We start from the raw sequence: 19,271 nt of genomic DNA, 5'->3' as shown, positions 1-19,271 counted from the left end.
AAGATTTGAGTGTGTATACAAATTGCTTTGTGTGCTTTCATAATTTAGAAAGAAATTAATTAAATGTGCAAAATATTGTATTCAGACTATGTTTATTAATAAGATTCTCAGTTGGCTGTATTATTAATAGTCACTATTAGATAACAGAATTTCAGTGGAATCTATTGCAACAAACCTATATAGGAATTGGTTGATTATATATAATTTACCTTTATATCAGGATGGATGTATCAATTGGGACATTGAGTATTTAAAGTACAAAATGTTAATTATATTTTTAGCAACACTTTTAAATGCTATATCTTGTGAGATGTAATGTGTATAAATTGAGAGTAAAATGAAATATGCGAATGCTTTAACCTTTCATAATAGCTTACTGCATGTTAGTTGCATGGTAAAGGTCAATGTTTTATTTCTTCTTTTTCTTTCTTTCTTTCTTTCTTTTTTTTTTGATTTTAAAATGTTTTGTGTATTTTAAAAGGAAACTTGCATCATTATATGCATTATATTGCTCTGAGTTTCATTGACCATTCATGTGAAGCATTGAGTAATTTTTTGAAAATTTTATAATTCTTTTATTTATGTGACGAAAGCATGCTACTCAGAATTATTAAAAATTGTGCATGTTATGTGGTACATCTGTAGTAAAATGTTTTCTTTAATAGAACGTTAACTTATTCCACAGGCTAAGAAATTGAATCCATGGATTCCATATATTAAATATACAGATCTTGATAAACACTTTTTGTTTTCTTGCTTTAATTCAAGCTATTCCAGTTTCTTAATTTGGATGCAATTTCTATATTTTGTGCTATGCAATTATAATCCAAGTAATAATTGCAATTATAGTTTTGGGAGATTGATTTGTTCCATTTTAATGTGAGATAAATGTTATTTGTCTGCTATAATTTTTTCTCCCCTCATTTCTTAGCAGAAATTGTTACAATATATCAGTCCTAGCTGATTAAAGTCTGCCCTGGCTTTTTTTGAATTATATTTTTTAATGCTAAAATACATGGATTTTGTAATAACAAAAGCCTTTATTACTTATATATCTGGTAGATTTTTCTATTAAGAAAAATAATTCATGAAGCGACATGTATCTGAATAATTTTATGGAAATTCCTTTTATTTTTGGATAAATTTTATGCTTCTCATTTGCCGATGGTTCAATGATCTTCTTTATTTTCTTACTTATGTATTGGGATCTTCCCATTTTTTAAAATTTTTTTATTTATATAACTAGTCAATACATTTTCTTGTCAAATTTGTTTTGCTGCTGAAATAGAATTGTGAATAGGTAATTGTTAAATTTCATTTAAATACATATTATTGATTGATTTTAATTAATTTAATTGTGCTCAATTGTGTATAAAATATACTTAGATTGTAAAACAATGTTTAGAATCAGTAATTTAAACATTGTTTTGAATTACATATTAATATATGATAATCAGTAATATTTTTATAGTCCGTGTTTAGTAATTTCTTGAATAATTAAAAAGAATCTGTTAAAGTCTTGAAATTTTTTCTCTTTTAGTTAGAAGACTTTGTGCTGCTTATTTATATTTTTCTATGCAAGATTTTATTTCTTATACAAGTTTTTATAACTTTTCTTTTTCTATGTGTGTATATTTTTAACTTTATATTGTAATCCAAAATGACCGGTGAGTTGCATGGACTGACAACATGCTTATTTATAAATACTTGTTCTTTTCAAACTAACCCACTAATTTAAATTACTTCTAATCTTTTCTGTGTTCTTTGTGCTGTAGACAATCTTAAAAAATATTCAATGAAACTTGGGACTTCTGAAACAGTAATACCCGATACTCCCAATAATTTGCAGCATTCACACAGTTCCAAAGGTAATTCTTTTCTCTGTGATTTCAGTCTTCTTTATCTTCCATTTTTTTGTATCTTCTTTTTATATCATCAATTTCTGGTTTTGTAAATAGAAAAAAAAAAAAACTTTATTGGATAAATATTGCCACATTAGCCAATTCCTTATTTGATTCTACCAATTTTCTTTCAGGAAAGATTTGTTGCATGATTTTGTGTTGTATAGTTTATTTCTGCTGATAATTTCATATCATTGCAAATATTTCTTGGTAAATTAAAACTGTATGCTGTAAATTTGTAGCTAACAACTTATGCTGTTAGATATGCTATAACTTTAGATTTTGCAAAGCATTTCTTAAAGCAAGCTATATTATCAAATTATACTATGCTTTTGTGCATGTGACAGGAGGCATTTATTTAATCAAAATGGGGATGAGATGATAGAAAGTGTGTATAATGGGATGGAAGTCAAGACCAAGGTCTAACAAAAAATTCCAGAAATGTGCATATCTTACTATGTATCAGCCCTTGGCACAATTAATTCATCTGAAAGTGTTAGTCTCAGGATCTGAAAATGAACAGTAGTTACAAGACAAGGACTTATGTTTAAATGCTCGTATTATGTAATTTTATGTCCGTATTCTAATCTAAAGAATTCTTGAGCATAATTAACAGCTTCATTTAAGCAGATTTGCATACCAATGCTTACTATTCAGGTATATAGAAATATTTCTGTAGATGCTAACTCTGTCATTAAAAGTGTTCTGCATATTTTTAATGCTACAAATCGTAGCTCATAATGCTCATAAATTTTTCTTATTTCTTATGAGATTATTACTTCTTAAATAATATAAAATACAGAGGCAAGCAGTAATTGTGGACTAAGCATTAAAATTTATGCAATATTTCTTTCTTTTTTGCATTGTTACAGTATGAAAGAAATTATTGCCTGGCATAAAAGAAGCACTAATTCAGCATATGCTATTTAGCTGCATGTCTCGTCAGTATTTTTGATTTTTTGATATGCTTATTAGATTTTTAGGAGAAACATATTAGTAGTAATAATTTTGGGGATTATTTATCTTTAATATATTAAGGATTTCTTTAATTTGTAAGTTTTTATACTTTTTCATTAGCAGTTTTAAAAAGATTGCTTCATGTTTAACAGTTTATTGTGACTTTTATTTAAAAATTCTGCATTGTACGCTTTTAATTTTTTACTATATTCAGTTGAATTATAAATTATTCTTATTACAATGATAATTCAAATTTGTTTTTCAAGAAATCGTTGGTGGTAAAAATGGTACCAAAGTGCACTTTGTGGAGGGACATGTAACAAAGAAGAGTTCCCCTCCCCCTTCCAATACTATTCCTCTGGAATTAAAGAGTGCCTTAAAACGTTCAAAAAGCTTCACTGCCGATGAATCTCCTCGTGGTATAGAAAATATAGGCTTTGAAAAGGATGCATTTCCTTTGGAGTATCAAGGTTTAATACGGAGAGCTGTTTTAGGTACGCAATTTTTTGTAGAAGTATTTTTTCATTGATGATTGTGGTTAGAAGAGAGTTGGAATTCTGATTTTATTATTCTTTTTACCTTTCTCAAAGCTAAAATTTATAAATTTGATTGTTCTAAAAATTTTGTTTTCAACTTAAACAAGTTACTAATTGATTTTTTTTAACACAAGCTGTATTGAGCAGTTATATTGTAAATGTTAAGAAACCTAAAGGATGAAATAATATTTACTAACAATAAAAATAAACTGTGTGTTTGGTAATTCTTAATTTTTAGCTCGGAGGAATATTTTTTTTGGAATTTTATATTAAAAGTTAAGTTACAGTTAAGGTTTTTTGGAGATAAATTTTGAAAATATTATAGTTCAAAAATAACTTATACACTAACTTAAAATATGAATAATTATGAGGCTAGTTTAATTGTCATCTTATTCCCCAGCCCTAAATGTAAGACATTTTATTCATTATTATATTCAGATAGAAAAGGCCTCATACTGTTCTGAATGAGGTTTTCTTTTGAAATATCTCTTATTAGGAAATAATTTTGGTCAATATTTTTATTCAAAATTTTGATAGTTTTATTATTTGATTTTATGAGAATAAAAATGAGTTTAACTTGAAAGAATAAGCCATATTTTATCAATTCGAAGATTGTATATAATTAATATCTAACTTCAAGTTTTAAATACTCTTTCAGTATTTGTCATATTTGTATTTCAACCTGTAATTGTTAGCAATTCAGCATGTATTTCATGTTTATTCAGTTTATAAATTAATGTTGGGAAATTTATTTTGTATAATTGAAAATTGTAAATTCAGTATCATACAATGGCAAAAAATATAATCTGAAAGCCATGTAGGAAGTATACTAGATAAACGAAATTTGGTAGTATGTTTGCATCTCTGACAGATGATGTCGATTCAATTTTTATATTAGAAAAATAAGAGTTGTACTATTAGCACCATGATAAATATACAAATCACATTTATATTAAAAGCAATATAAACTTTGTAATTGTAATTTACCTTTTGTATTGTTTTGTATAATAAGCCTATGAGTATATGGATTTACTTTTCATGATATTGCAGAAAGACTTATCAGAAATTTATCCTTTGTGCATGATTTTTGGTAGCATTGGCTTCAGGAAGATACTGTCAGAGGATTGGGATCTGCTCAAAATTCAGCCACTACTAGGAAAACTACCTTATTTATAGCTTGGCTATAGCACATCATACTGTGTATGCAGCTGAAATTTGAGCTTCTATTTGTACCAGAATGATGTGGTGAATGGTAACAAATCAATTACTGTAGGGACAGATCTGATGCAGATCCCTATTGCTTTTTTTGTCTTTAAATCACTGTAACCTGTGTGGATAGCTGTTTGAGTTGGTGTGTGTCAGTGGCCAAAAGTTGATTTGATGGAGGTCAATAGAGTATTTGAAATCAAACTATCTATAGCATAGACCCATTGGGGTTATGCCATAAATTATGGTGGGAGCATTCCTTACACTTTGACCATAAATTTATACACCAGTTTATTGATTGAACTAGTGATGTTTTTAAAATTCCATGAGACATTTTTATAATACTCGTCTCCATAATGTTGTCTTCCAATTTGCTCTACTGATTTTCTTTTTTGTTTTGCCTTGGCCTGCAAAATCCTAAAATCTTTCACCCATGGAACATTTCCAAGACATTATTAGACGACAAAATCTGCATTGTCCGTAACCAGCATTGACTATTGCTAATTTTATTAGAAAATACATAAAATTGTATCCTACAAAATTACATACTGCACCTGTTCAAAAAGTGCATTAGTGTTCGAATGCTTGCATTCAACATTTTTGTTTCTAAATGATGATTGAAGTATCAAAAATGACTTCTTATTCATATTTCGACCTAGAACCTTGGCATCTTATACAAAAGAAATTACTTATCCATATTTCAACCTGAAACCTTGATATCTTATACAAAAAAAAATGTTAAAACAAATGTTTTACATAAATATTACTTCTTTATACTTAGTATTGGAATTTCATTTTTCACCAATAAATAAATTTTTCATGTTTCAGTCCTGTAGTTATGATACTTACTTGGGGTATTTCATTTTTGTAATTTTTTTTTTTTTTTTGGTAATAGATTAACAATTTTGAGAACAATTATAGTTAAAGATAATTTCGAAAGTATTTGTAAAATTACATGGTGTACCTTTGTCATCATCTAAAATGTTCTCTTAATCTGAATTATTTCTGATTTATGTGCGTGACTTTTGTTTCTTAAAAAAAATAAAAAATACTTTACAATATTTTATTTCAATGATGGAACATCTCAATCATTATATATGTTTCCATTTTTTTTCATATCTTTGATTATACTGCTTTTTTAAAAAATTTGAAACTAATATCGATTAATATTGAAACTAATTTATGATTTTGTTATATTAATTTTTTTAGACCCCAATTCATTGTCATGTCAAAAATTGATGGAATTGGTTCGTTTGATCTGCTGCAAAGCTGTTGAAGGTGTTCAGTATGCTGCTCCTGCTGCTCAGCTTTGTTTTTCCATCATAGAAGTTAGTATATTTGAAAGAAATAATGTAATTTTGTATTAAAAAATAAATAAGTAATTTTTTAATTTTAAATTTCATGATGTCTTTCCCATTATATTTTGTAGTTACTTAAGCTTGTTTTCTCGTTCTGCTTTTTATTTTGTAATAAATATTCTTTTCATTTTGCTGATAGCTTGAATTATATTTATGTGCTATTCTGTAACTAGCTTTTGTATCTTTGTTATAATTTAACCTAGCTTTTGGATTCCTAAATATAACATTAGCTATGCCAGAATTGCATTAGTGTTTAATAAATGCCATTCATTTAAAATTCTTTTTAACTATTAAATTATGTATATAAAAATATGAAATGGTTTTATTTTGTGTCTTGCTAAGCTGACTGGAAATTTGTGAGGTGAGACTGTTTAATTAGTATTTTATATTTAAGTGTTTTAAATATTTTTCTGTTAAATTGATGACTTTTTATTGCATGAATATTAATTTGAAATACCATTTTAATTTTAACCTTGCGGTTACTAAAAAAATGAATATGCCTTAAATGCAGCATCTGTAAGTGTAATCCATAATTTTAGGTACTGTACTTAATTCATTTTCTGAATGAAAAATATCTAAATTTTAAGTGCTGTAAGATAATTTTTTAGTTCATGTATTTTAAAATTGGAAATATTTTGTATCTGTCAATTTTAATCTTGAAATCTATAGAATGTTTAATGAGTTTCAATAATTTGGAAATGAAGACTGTTAAATGAAAATTCAGTATTATTAAAGTTGTATATTCAAGTTCAATATATATAATCGTGTTGGAGAAAAAGTATCTATCTATGTACTTGATGCTTAATATTATATACAAGAGTAATAGCACAAATACATTTTACTGAAATATATGTGTGTATGCAGATATATGACTCTGTATGTAAATATTCTCTTTTCATACCATAATTGCATTAAAATACAATTAATGTGAAAAATTGAAATTTATAAAGGGATGTTTCTATATGCTAAGCTGATGACCTTTGGAATAAGCATTAAAATATGTTTGAGCAGCATTTTACCTTTGTTAGTTACTTGAGGACTATTTACTTTGCTGCATAATTGTTTATTAGAGGATATATATAATGTATAATGTAATATAATGTTGATGAAGTTTCAAAATAATGTGGGTCAAATAATGAGTATGATTTTCGGAGAAATGCAGTAATAATTCAGTACTAGTAATTATAGATTAGAATTTTTGTGTTATAAATGAATGTCTGTTTTTCTTAATTCCACAAATTATATATTTGCTATAAAAGTTAAAATTAGTGAGTAACTAAAAATATTAAATTTGTTACATAAATATCAAAATAAAAATTATTAATGGTTATTAAAAATATAATATCTGTTTCAGTTGTTTTTTACTTGATCATGTATTTTGTTAATTTACTGGTAAAATTTAAATTGAATGCAAATGCAAGTTTTTGTTGAAATACCCAAATTGCTGTTTGTAAAATTAAAATAAAATATTAAAGAATATTATTTTTAATTTATGAAATATTATAATATTTTGCTTGCAATAGAGAAATTATACAAATTAATACAATGTAACATAATGAATGAAAACTGCAGAAATATGTTACATTTTAATATGCATATCTTTAATATCTACTAATAGTGCTCTGTTGTTTCAGAAAGAACATGATCATACATTCTTAGAAAGCCTTCAAAACTGTTGCAGGGAATGGTATAATGAACGTGACAAACTGCTCCGGGCCCCCTTCTTAACATCTGTGGGTACCACAGCTGCAGGAATGCGGCGGTGGACTGCTTATGTGTCTTTCATCACTGAACTTTATCTTCATGTTAAAAACCAGCATTGCCAAATGATTCAGCCCACTCAGAGTGGAAATCTCACTGGCCAGCTACTAGGGCCACACCCTAATTCGCCAATGGCCCACTTGGCCCTTACCCTACAGACATTGCTCTATGAGTGTGCAAATATCATACTGAAACCACCATCATTGAACTGTGAGGGAGAGGTAAGTTTGAAAAAAAAAAAAAAAAATTTTTTTCCAACTATGTCCAGCTGTGATATTGCATGCTTGTAATGTGTATAACATATTATCCTTCCTGCATTATTTTACTTCTTGAATAATAAACAGTTTGGATCTCCCACTTAATAATCAAATAATTGTAAGCAAAAATTTCACTTCATTGAGAATAAATAAATTTAAATGTACTAGGTATAGAGATAAGCATTAATTCAATAGATATGAAATATTTAACAATTTTTTTTTACTAACAAGGTTGCAGCTGATTTAAAGAAGACAATAGCATAAATAAATCACAAATCTATATTGATGATTGAAAAATGTATGTGTAGTAATTTATTATTTGATAATTGAGAAAATATTGGATTTGCAATTAATGAATAGGTATTTTCTTCTTTCATGTTAACAATTGAAGGCAAACATTGTTTATTTATATGTGTTTCCATGCTTTTTATAATTTAATAAAATTGATGAATAATTTATCATTTATAATACTAATCACTATTGAATAATCAAGTGGTTATGTTTGACTTTTATCTATTCCTAAATTATTCTTCCAAAGCTTTAAATTCATATTTATTAAAATAATTTCTTAAAACTATGTCAGAATTTTGAACCTGATTATATAACTGCCAGATGGGAAAATAGTTATATTTACATTTAACATATTCTGGTGAAAGTTTTATAGCTTTTAACAATTTATTGAGATTCAGAAATGGCTGTGCAGTGGAGTTCCATTAATTAAAAAAAAAATCTTTATCCTGTTTGCTTAAAAAATAAAATTTTAGCTACAAGAATCTCAATTTAAATACCAACTAAAATCTAAATTAGTTATTATATGCTTTTACATACCATCTACATTTCAGTTTTATATTTGTTATTCATAATATTGAGATCATATAATCATATACTGTTCTTTTACGTTTTTGCTTTTTTTTAAATTAAAAAAAAATTAATAATTAAATAAAATATGCTGATTTTTGACTTGGTAAATGGAAAATTTGTAATTTTTTTAGTCAAATTATTAATTAACCTTGATTATTTAAGTTCAAAATTATTTAAAATATTTTTTCTATATTTGTCTAATTCATTTGTATTGATTTATACTATTTATAGGCTTTTGATGTCATTCATATGTAATAAATGCAATGATATTGATTCTATCTTAGTCATATTTCCTTGGGATAATGTTGACATAAATGAGTAGCAAGTTCTTTTTAAATTTTAATAAGGTTTTTTACTTTTTTTATCATATAGAAATACAGTATTTTAGATGTGAAGTCAATGAGTCTGTTAGCAAACAATGTTGAGTATTGCTATTATCATGTGGAGAATTATTTTATTGAATCATTTATTTTTAGCTACTTGTTTATGGCAGTAAAATTCCTATAATTTGTTGTATGATGGCATTAAAGAATATTTATAAATGATGTGCTCTCATTCATTTTCATTCTTCCAGATTACAATCCTCCGCAAGATGTTGAGCTCTGTCGGCAAGCAGCTGGAAGCTGACTGCTCCCAACGGATGGAGCAATTGGTGATAAACTTGCGTGATGCATTCATTTATCCGTCCATAAATGCACAAATACGTAAAACCCTCCTCGAATTAATCGAGCTTCATGCAAGCGGCTGGCAGCTGGATCTGCCGCAGACATTGTATTATTTTCCCTACACAAGGCTTTAATCCCACCTCTCGGCAAGAGTTTATGCTTTTTTTTTTGTTCCTTACATTTTTAGTTACTCTTGCTCTGAATTTTTTTTTTTTTGTGTCATAAGTTGTTAAAAAGAGTCCTTGTGTTGAAGGTTAAATTCTTGACATTTTTTGAAAAGTTATTGGTTATGAGAATTTCTTGGCAATTCCTTCGAGAGTGCTAAAAATTATAGTCTAGAGTAATTTTGAATGCAGGAATTACCAGTTTGGAAGGATGTACTTTTATTGCATTTAAAAATTGATCAAATTTGTTGTTATTCAATTGTTAAAAATGCACAGTGTTGTATTTTGAAGCTAGTTCCATTATTATATAAAACTGCAACAGCTCTAGGTATTTATTTAAAATGAAAGAAATATATTCATTTAAATAATTTGCTTGTGTCTGTACTAACTTTTTGATTCAAAAATTAATATTAATCATCGTTTTTTTTTTTTTTTTTTAGAAGCTTAGAGCAAAGAAACATTTATCTGAGTATCTGTACAATCAGTACTAGTGTAAATATTTAGACGGGTACTTACAGTACATTCTAATTAATGTGAAAATTCTTTTCTTTGTATTTTTGTTTGAAGATTTCTTTTTTTGAGTTTAACAGCATAGCATCATATTTTTTTAAATAGAAATTTGATGATATGCTGAAACTATAAATGTGTGGTTTTAGTTATGACACTTGAATTATTTTATTTTGTTTCCTGCAAAATACAAATTTATTTTCAAGGTGCCGACATTGAAGAGAACCCTTATCATGCATGTTTCCTCCATTTTGACTAACTGAATTTTTTTTTCTCCCACAAAATTGCTAGATAATAGATTTGCCAATACTTTATAAATAGGAATACTAAAGATCTGAAAATGAAATTATGGAGATATTTCATTTTATATTTCTAAAGATATGAATTTTAGAGCAATATGTGTAACTAATTATACACTTTTCAGGTTTTCTACATTCTTTTCCCTTCATGAATTGTTATTAACTAGCATACTTCTGAAGTTATAATATCGTATTAATGTTTATGTCAAATAATCATACCATTTTTCTACAATTTATTAATTAAATGTTATTTATCATTGAAATACTGACTTTAAAAACTCAAACCCAATTTTTATAACATTTTTTTTCATATTTAATTTGTTAAAAGATACTTAATAATAAAGTATATATTCATTGTAGTAAAAGACTTCAGTTTGTCTGTTATATCTTGTAATAACTAATAATATTATATTTTTACTTATTGCATACTGAGAATCTAGTTCTATAGTTGCCAACCTTTAATTTTAAATATATGACCAGAATAAAATTTTTGAAGGCATGTTTTTATATTAATCAAAAATAATTTGACCTATTTTATAAAAACTAGTAATTTGTATATTTTTGCTTTACTTTAACAAATTAAAAGCAACATTGCAACTCTCCTGTGTTGTCTAAAAATCTGTTTAACTTATATTTCGAGATTAGTGTATTTAATGTTTCATAAACTTACTGTGATACTTTGTTTCTAGTTAATGAGCTAAATTTTTTTTGCTGTTATTTTAGTTTTTAACTTTCTAGTGTTAAATGGTATGTAGATGTTTATTTAACTGTATATTTTGAAATCAATCGCATTTCATTTGCTTTATTTTTGCCAACGGTGTTAATTATTGAGATTTGTAAAAATCTTTCCTGCTGCATTTCTGCACATTGCCTGAAATGACAGTAATAGGATGTGTGCCAATATCCAGTGTCTTGTATTAAACAGTAAACATTTGTATGAGCAATTTTTGATTAATGTTACCATAAGATTGCTAGTTTAGTGCAATAAACAAATTTTTACTATAATGGAAATTTTGCTGCATTTTCTAGTCTTCAAAATTGTACAATAAATATTTACTGGAAAATAAAATGTTGTTTTATTTACTCATTATATGGTTTTTTTTCTTCTTTTCCTTATTGTACTGCAGTTGGCTGTTTATTTGAAATAACAGTTTTCACAGTACGGAGAAAATCTTAATGCACATACATTTTTAGAGGTTGTAGAAGTTTTCTTCAGTGGTCTGTAATATAGTAGGTGGACAAGAAGGTTGAATTTAAGTGTTTATTTTATACTTTTGAAAACATGGCAAAAGGAACTAAAGAAGGAAGGGATACAGTAGGCATTTGTCCATGCTATATCACATTCGTATATTCTATATATCTATTTGATCACTCAAAATCCTAAAATTATCGATATATTTCGGAGATTAACAGGGAAATACAGAAAAATTTGAAATTTTCCATATAAATCGGAAAATTATAGGGAATTTTAAGTTCCTAATTTTTTTTCCATCTAAAAAACTCCACTCTCTAAACATTGCAAGGATAAAAGATCATAGCCATATCATCAAAAATAGAGCAGCTGTGTAATCACTCGTTTTCTATTCCATTTTCTTTTTTTTTTTTTTTCCTGTATAGGTCAGTCTATTTTCGATTTGAATGACAATTGTTTTCTTTCTATGAGATTCTCGGATTGTAGCCACTGAGAATGTACGAGACTGAATGCTGCTATTCCGGCCAAGAAATTTATTCTATACTCTCATGCAATGTGCGGAAGCATCGCGGTGGTGTTTAATCACTCACACGTGAGTGTATTGAATGGTTTCTTTAAAGAAATTGTAAGCTTATTCAAAGCAGATTAGAGAATTTTTTTTTAAACTATGAGCTGTTTGAAATTCGTATGTAATACAGATTGAAGGGATAAATATAAATCCTAACTTCTGAATGGGTTAAAGAAGTTCTGCAAAATTCATTTGCTGTGTACTCTTCGATTTTTAAGAAGCTAATAAGCTTAAGAAATATGGAAAAACAGGCAAATATTAATTATGCCAATAGAAGTATACATACAAAATTGCATGCCAGTTCAAAAAAATCATAATTGATTTTGGGTTTTTCATCTAAAAGAAATACAGAAGATAATATGCCAAATCCGTTAACGTCAAATTTGATTTCCGAAAATAAGCCAAATTTGAACCTTTTAGTTCCAAGAACAATAATTTAGAGGCGAACTTTTATGGGCATTAAAACTTGTTGCGTCCCATTCGACCTTTAATGCATTCAATGACTGAAATATTTTCAAATATATTCCCGGAGCAAAGAAAAAAAAAAGTACAACAGGTGGCACAAAAATTTTATACATTATTTCTTAAGCATTAATTCCGTATTTTCAACAATCTTTTGAGGAATCTTTAAACAATAAAAATTTTTAGTCACGGAAGCTTAGAACCACATTTCACAAAAATGCATCTTATTTTAAGATATTGGTTGTTAATCCTCTGTGGTGTACTATCCTTTAAATTTTAAACTCAAACAAAAAATATTGATATCCTATTTAGGCCTATAGGGGTACGCAGGCTGAATTTCGCGAAGATTGTAGTTTTGATTTTAGGGAGTGTTAAATCACCTGGTCCACTGCGCCACTAAAGTTCTGAAAAGTGCGAGTAAAGCGCGAAAACGAGAAAAATCTCTAGAATTTGAATTAAAAAGTGACACTACGTTATACTTGTGTAGCATGGTTGAAGGTGCACGCACCACTAGGAGGCATACTCAGATTTGCTATTGGAGGGCAATTTTTGAAGCATTTCTGATGTTTCGGGAAAAATTAATTGATCTCTCCGCGTCATTTTATACAATTATTTTACAAAAAAAAATCTATAGTTATATTTAAAATAGAAAATAAGCTCATATATATATAATTAAAAATATATAGTCTATTTTGTAAAACGAATGTTAGCAAAACTCAAGTTGGAAGGGAGGAGAAAACTGTGCAGCCCGAAGTAAAAATAACCACAAAATTTCGGAACCATAGTAATAAAAGGTGGACTCTTCCAAGAATTCTGACTTTCCTAAGTACTATTCTTTGTGTTGAGTTCATTTTCTACGAAAAAATGAGAACAAGAAATGAAGACGCAAGTGTTCTTTTCCCGGCATGGCGTCCCGATGAGTAACACTATCGGCGCAGTGTTCCAGTTGATAGAACACCTAATTTTATCTGATGATTATACTTATGCTTTCTGTACAAAAAATTATATATATAATAAATAGTTTAAGATACAGTCAACAAAATAGCATTGAAATGATTTTTCTAACTATTTTTTACTAAAAAAATATTAAAATTCCTTTAAAAAATAGGCTTACATATTGTGGTATAGCTAAAAACTATGGATCAGCTTGATTTAAATTGCCATTCACTATTAAAAAAGAAAGTTAAAAGTGAATCTTAAATATATATATATATATATTTATAGTTGAATTTAACAATTTTAGAAGCAAGCGAAGTTAGGTGTACCACGTAAGAGAACACTGCGCCACAAAGGGTTAATCAACCAATAGAGGATTCGCAACGTATTGGAATTCAATATTTGTAAAGCATTGCTCAACAATTATTTAAGAATTTTAAAGAAGTTGTATCAAGTTTGGACATGCAGTTACTTTTACAAATTAGTATAGATGAATCAAATGTAAATTTAAAATTTGTAGCGGTACTACAACGTGCAACTAAAAACCAACATTTTGCCACGAGGTTCAAATCAAATTGATAGTGCCGCTTTGTGGTTATTTTTGATCTCGGCAAGTATGCAAATGAACGACTCCTTCAGTCTCATGCGCACGCTCTCTACACGCTTAAGCTCGCGAAGCAAGAAGAGAGAAAAGAAAAACAAAAACGCTGCCGCGACCGGAACGATTGCTGACTGAATCTTTAAGCGTGTTTTCACTAATCTCGCAATTGTACAAAGTCTTGTAAATATGTTGTAATTAAATTTTCTTTAACTTAAACCTTGTTTTCTTAGCTCTAGCATATTTTAAATTAGGCAGGCAAATTTGTAGGTTAGGTAATTGAAACTAGCACTAACCCACAAATTTATAAAACATTTCAAAGAACAACTTTCGTGTGAAAATGACTAAAGTTTTAGATCTAGGTGCTTGTGGACTACACATAATCCATTGAACATTTCAGTATGAACATAAATCTGCTGAAAGGAAAGCAGACGTTATTCTAAGAACAACGTTTAGAATATTTAAAGATAGTCCAGCTAAACGTACTGATTTCCTGGAAGTTACTGGTTCTAAATTTTCATTGCGTAGAAAATGTCAATATTGGCAGAAGTACTCTATTAAAAGTTTTTGAATTACACAGATTTTAATTAAATAAATAAATACATAGATTTTAATAAAAAAATTTTTTTCTTGGATCTGTTACGAGTGATATTATAAATGCTTGTTAGATAAATTGATTCTAAAATTAGCTTCTCTTCTATTACTAATATTCTTTAACTATTTCTTAAAAAAAAAATTCAAACATCTGAACCAATGATGCTTTTCTTATATGAAAAGTCTTTTCTTTTTTGATAAACAGTTAATGAAAAACATTGTGAAGGGGTGGGGGAAGCATCCGACACTTATTTTTGAAAGAGCTTGATGATCCAAGAAATCTATAACTGAGAAAAAATACCGATATGGGAATAATGAGTATAAATTACTTGATTACTAATAGAACTTCTGAAACTGAAAAAAAGTGAGACTTTTTTGCAGAGTGTTTTATATTTGTGATGAATATTATAAAAAATGTATGAACGCCTGTCCAAACATTTTATTGTTTTAAAAACTGAATCTCGTTTAAATTGACATTTATTGATTGGTCTTGCTTTTTCCACTCATTAAAATTATGGGGTATTATTCCATTATAGCTAGCACATGAGTGCTGCTCTCGCATTTAAAAAATATGAATTTATATATATATATATATTTAAACATTGAAGCATTTTCATTTCTCTAAAACTCAATTCATCATTTAGTCGTTTTTTTTTAGTTGATTCCGCCATACGAAATTACGCCAACGGCCATATCATGCTGAAAGCACCGGTTCTCATCCGATCACCGCAGTTAAGCAGCATCGAGCGCGGTCAGTACTTCGGAGGGTGACCACGAGAGAACACCGCGAGCTGTTGGAATTTCACTTAAAAGGGCCAGGAGAGCCTGGTTGGTAGGGCGTTGGACTCGCATTCCTTAGGTTGTGAGCTCGAACCCCACCGGCCGAAGACTCCCCGCGTATGTGGTGGCTCGCGCACGTATAAATCTCTCGTGGTCACAAAGTGCTCCATGTCGAGAGTAATACCACTGAGGGTACTGGTTCAGAAGTGATCATTATCTGATTCAAGTCTAAATTACAATCTGTGGATGAGTGAATGAAATGCATGAAGTCCGCCCCGTAAAAAGGGTTTGTGACGCATGAAGCAGCTAAGTCGTACTCTTGGCCCTACTGTAAAAACAAAAGACGCTCATTCGGCTTAAATCGCTGACAGATAACTGTCAGCGGGCTTGTAAAGTGCCGTAAGTCACAACAACACAGAAATTTATATTATATCTTAATTTTTAAGGCGAATGAAACCCCTGAAAAAGTTGCTCATTAGTGAGATACAAATACCGTTCAAGACATTTTAAGTCAATAAAATTATCTGTATTTATTAAAAAGGACATACTTTTATTTTCAGACGGAAGCAATTGTTAATCGAAGAGAAGACTGATTTAGTTTACTACTTTATAATGACAGAGTGATGGACATTCTTTCTGCTATGCAGTGGCTGATGTCATCAAGACAAATAAATACAAACGAATTGAGCTAAGCGCATTATCATGCAACAATATTCGGTTCTTCAGAGGTTCGAAAATGAAATGTTCGAAATGTTTTTTCATAAATGCGATTGCAAAGAGGAGAGATTATTTTATAAATCTGTGGGAATCATTTTAAAGATATTTTTAAAATATTCACCACCTAATTAAAAAAAATTTATAAATAAGTGCTCAACATTAAGCCATTAAGTATAAATAAGACGTTAAGCCATAAATAAATAATAGGTCCCAATTTAAGTTCTTATTTTAGTGTTAATTAATATACTGAATGGTAAGAAATGATAGATTTCCTTGGATCTCTATTTCATTTCATTGCAAATGATAATTGCTGGTAAAGAATAAAGATTAACTAAACATTCCAACAATCAATCTGACCTGCTATCAAATTTTACAATATATCGTCTGCGTGGAAAAAAGTATTTATTTTTTTAAAAAGAAATCAAAATTCATGTTGGATTAAAAATCGTCGGATCTGAAAATAAATTTAATATTTAACTAACTACTATATTATAATGGCCATTAAAACTTTCTTCGTGAAAGTAGATCTATAAATACAAGTAAATTTAAAATACGGTCCCCCCAAAAGTGGGCATTGCAAATCGACTATGGGAATTTTACAATTTTCGTATTTCGAAAATTTAGGATATGAGCACAATTTTTGGATTTCGGCATTTTTAACATGTTAGCTGTGCGCCGATGCAAAAATTTTACAGTTTTCCCACATTCATTTTTAAAAATTCATAAAATATTAAATTTGTGTTATTTAAGCATTTATTTCAAGACGTTATGAAATACGATAATTTGCTTTATATGAGTGAATTTTTTTTAAAAGAAATATATAATAATTTCTTAGACATCGCCAAAAGTTCATAAGACTCATTTAACATTGGAAGTGCCATTTATCAAAACCCTATAACTCTCGAAATTATCATCAAAATTCCATAAAATTTCATTCAGAGGTTAATTTTATTTTGGTGATGTGATGTGAGATAAAAATGTGATGTTAAATTTTTAATATTATTATGATGTCATGGGATTTTATTAGATTGGTTCTTACACATAATAACAAGAGAAGTAAGGATATTAAAATAACACAACTTTAATGTTTGTCGTAATTTGTAGCTTAATACAATATTGTTGAGGAAATTGTAAATATCAAGCTGTACATATGAGATTAAATTGAAATCACACTTATTCAATATTACCGGCTGGTCACCAAATATGTCCAATAAGAAATAAGGAAGTGAAGTTATTATAGTATCTCGAAACTTAGATGAACCGGTCAATTATGCTTTTAAACACTGTATTACGGAAATTGACTGTATTTGGATTATTTGAATTTTTAAGTAATAAAGACAGTAAGTAATCAATAAAATAACATAGCTTTAACGTCTGCCACAATTTAAAGCTTTTAACAATTTTTTTCTTGTGGATATCAAGAACATCAAATTATGCATAACAGGTCTAATCTAATATATAAAAAAATCTAATATAAAAAATGAATTTTTGTTTGTTGCGAGGGTTATAGGCATAGTACAACTATTATATTTAATATATAAAAAATAATTTTTGTTTGTTTATATTTTATGCGCTGCCGTGCTGTTCATCCGATGGCAATAAAACTTTGCCAACTTATTGCTTTGAACCTAGAAAATCCATGTTTTTCACATGGCCTGTTGTATGTTGGATGTTCACGAGTCGGGCAGCCACGAAATTTATTTGTTTTTGCAGAAAACGGAAAAACAAAAAAATATTAACCCTAAAATATAATTGAATAATAAAGTAAAAATAAAAAGAATAAATATCATTTATATTTCTCCTTTATATATCATTCAATTTTATTGAATGTATTCATTAAAGACAAGAAAATAAATATCATTCTTTCTATCGTTCCTAATTAAACAAGATAGCTATTTTAAAATTTCAAAAATCATTTCTTCTGCGGCAACAACGCATCAGGTACCAGCTAGTTAAAAATAAAAGCAATTGTGTACCAGCTGGTTGCCTAAGGCGACTGGTATTAAATAAAATATTCACTGCATTTACGAGATGAAAATAGTGTACTGTAAAAAAAGAATAAAGTCGAGGTAATTAATTGAAATTACTATGATATCTATGAACTTCAATTTAATAGGGGGAGGGGAGTAACCAATGAATTCAGTCTCCTTTCAAGACGTCATCGGCATGAGCAAATTTCACTTGAAAGGAAATTACTGCAATTTAAATTATGATTATAACATCAACATAATGACAAAGTATTAAAATATATACCATATTTTTTGTCGTTGCTTAAGGGGGTCTCAGGATTCTTTAAACTTCAAAATATTCGATTTTTCGAAAAAAAAAAATATCTCCTAGAGTCTTATTTTTTTTTAACATTTTAAAACCAGGATTTTACCGATACTATCAAAACTTTCAGAGTTATTGAGGAAAAAGTAAAATAACACCGATTAAATGTAAACAAACTTCCTCTGTCAGAATGACAAAAGACAACCGCAGCATTCTTTGATGCACATAAGGACGGAAAACTTAAGTTTCAAAAGAAACGGAATAATTTAAGCTAAGGGCAATGCCTATGCTTTTGGGGTTATTCAAAATTTGCATTACTTTGTTCAAATTCTTTTCTTACTATTTTTTATTTTAACGTCATTTTTCTAAAAAACAACAACAACAAAAAAAAAACGAAGCTTGTGGTCAGGATTTCTCAAAAACTACACATCCTATTAATCTAAAATTTCATACACACGCTCAAAATAAATTCCTTTGTGACTTATACATCTATTTTTCAATAAGTTATTCATAGGAAAAATTTTATATTAATTTTAATGAGATTTTTCTTAAAATATCATTTTTTAAAATTATTGTATTTAAAAAATTATTTTTTTTATTAAAAATTTAATAAAAAAAGTAACAATTTGAGCTAAATAAGGGTATTTCTTATGCTTTTGGAACTCTTTAATTTACATAACT

At 28.1% G+C, this 19,271-nt stretch overlaps 1 protein-coding gene and 1 non-coding gene across 3 annotated transcripts in view; both read left to right on the top strand.

Annotated features, from left to right (window-relative positions):
• The window catches only part of LOC129975254 (MIF4G domain-containing protein A-like), a 43,592-nt gene extending 32,033 nt beyond the window's left edge, over positions 1 to 11,559 (top strand). The window contains exons 4-8 of one of the 2 annotated variants that reach the window (XM_056088297.1): positions 1,776 to 1,868; positions 3,125 to 3,352; positions 5,810 to 5,928; positions 7,593 to 7,940; positions 9,412 to 11,559. In XM_056088297.1, the coding sequence (XP_055944272.1) occupies positions 1,776 to 1,868; positions 3,125 to 3,352; positions 5,810 to 5,928; positions 7,593 to 7,940; positions 9,412 to 9,636 (1,013 nt within the window). In that variant the 3' untranslated portion in view covers positions 9,637 to 11,559. The remainder of the gene's footprint in view (positions 1 to 1,775; positions 1,869 to 3,124; positions 3,353 to 5,809; positions 5,929 to 7,592; positions 7,941 to 9,411) is intronic. The other variant, XM_056088298.1, reaches the window with a different exon arrangement.
• A 3,944-nt stretch (positions 11,560 to 15,503) lies between these two features.
• On the top strand, positions 15,504 to 15,622 carry LOC129976774 (5S ribosomal RNA). The gene has a single exon (XR_008785197.1). It is a non-coding gene; the product is annotated as a 5S ribosomal RNA (ribosomal RNA).
• The last annotated feature ends 3,649 nt before the right edge of the window (positions 15,623 to 19,271 follow it).

The sequence above is a fragment of the Argiope bruennichi genome, chromosome 7 (genome assembly GCF_947563725.1).
Source record: "Argiope bruennichi chromosome 7, qqArgBrue1.1, whole genome shotgun sequence".
NCBI lineage: Eukaryota > Metazoa > Arthropoda > Arachnida > Araneae > Araneidae > Argiope > Argiope bruennichi.
Note: the sequence above shows the minus strand (reverse complement) of the source record. Positions and strands in the feature narration are given on the sequence as shown.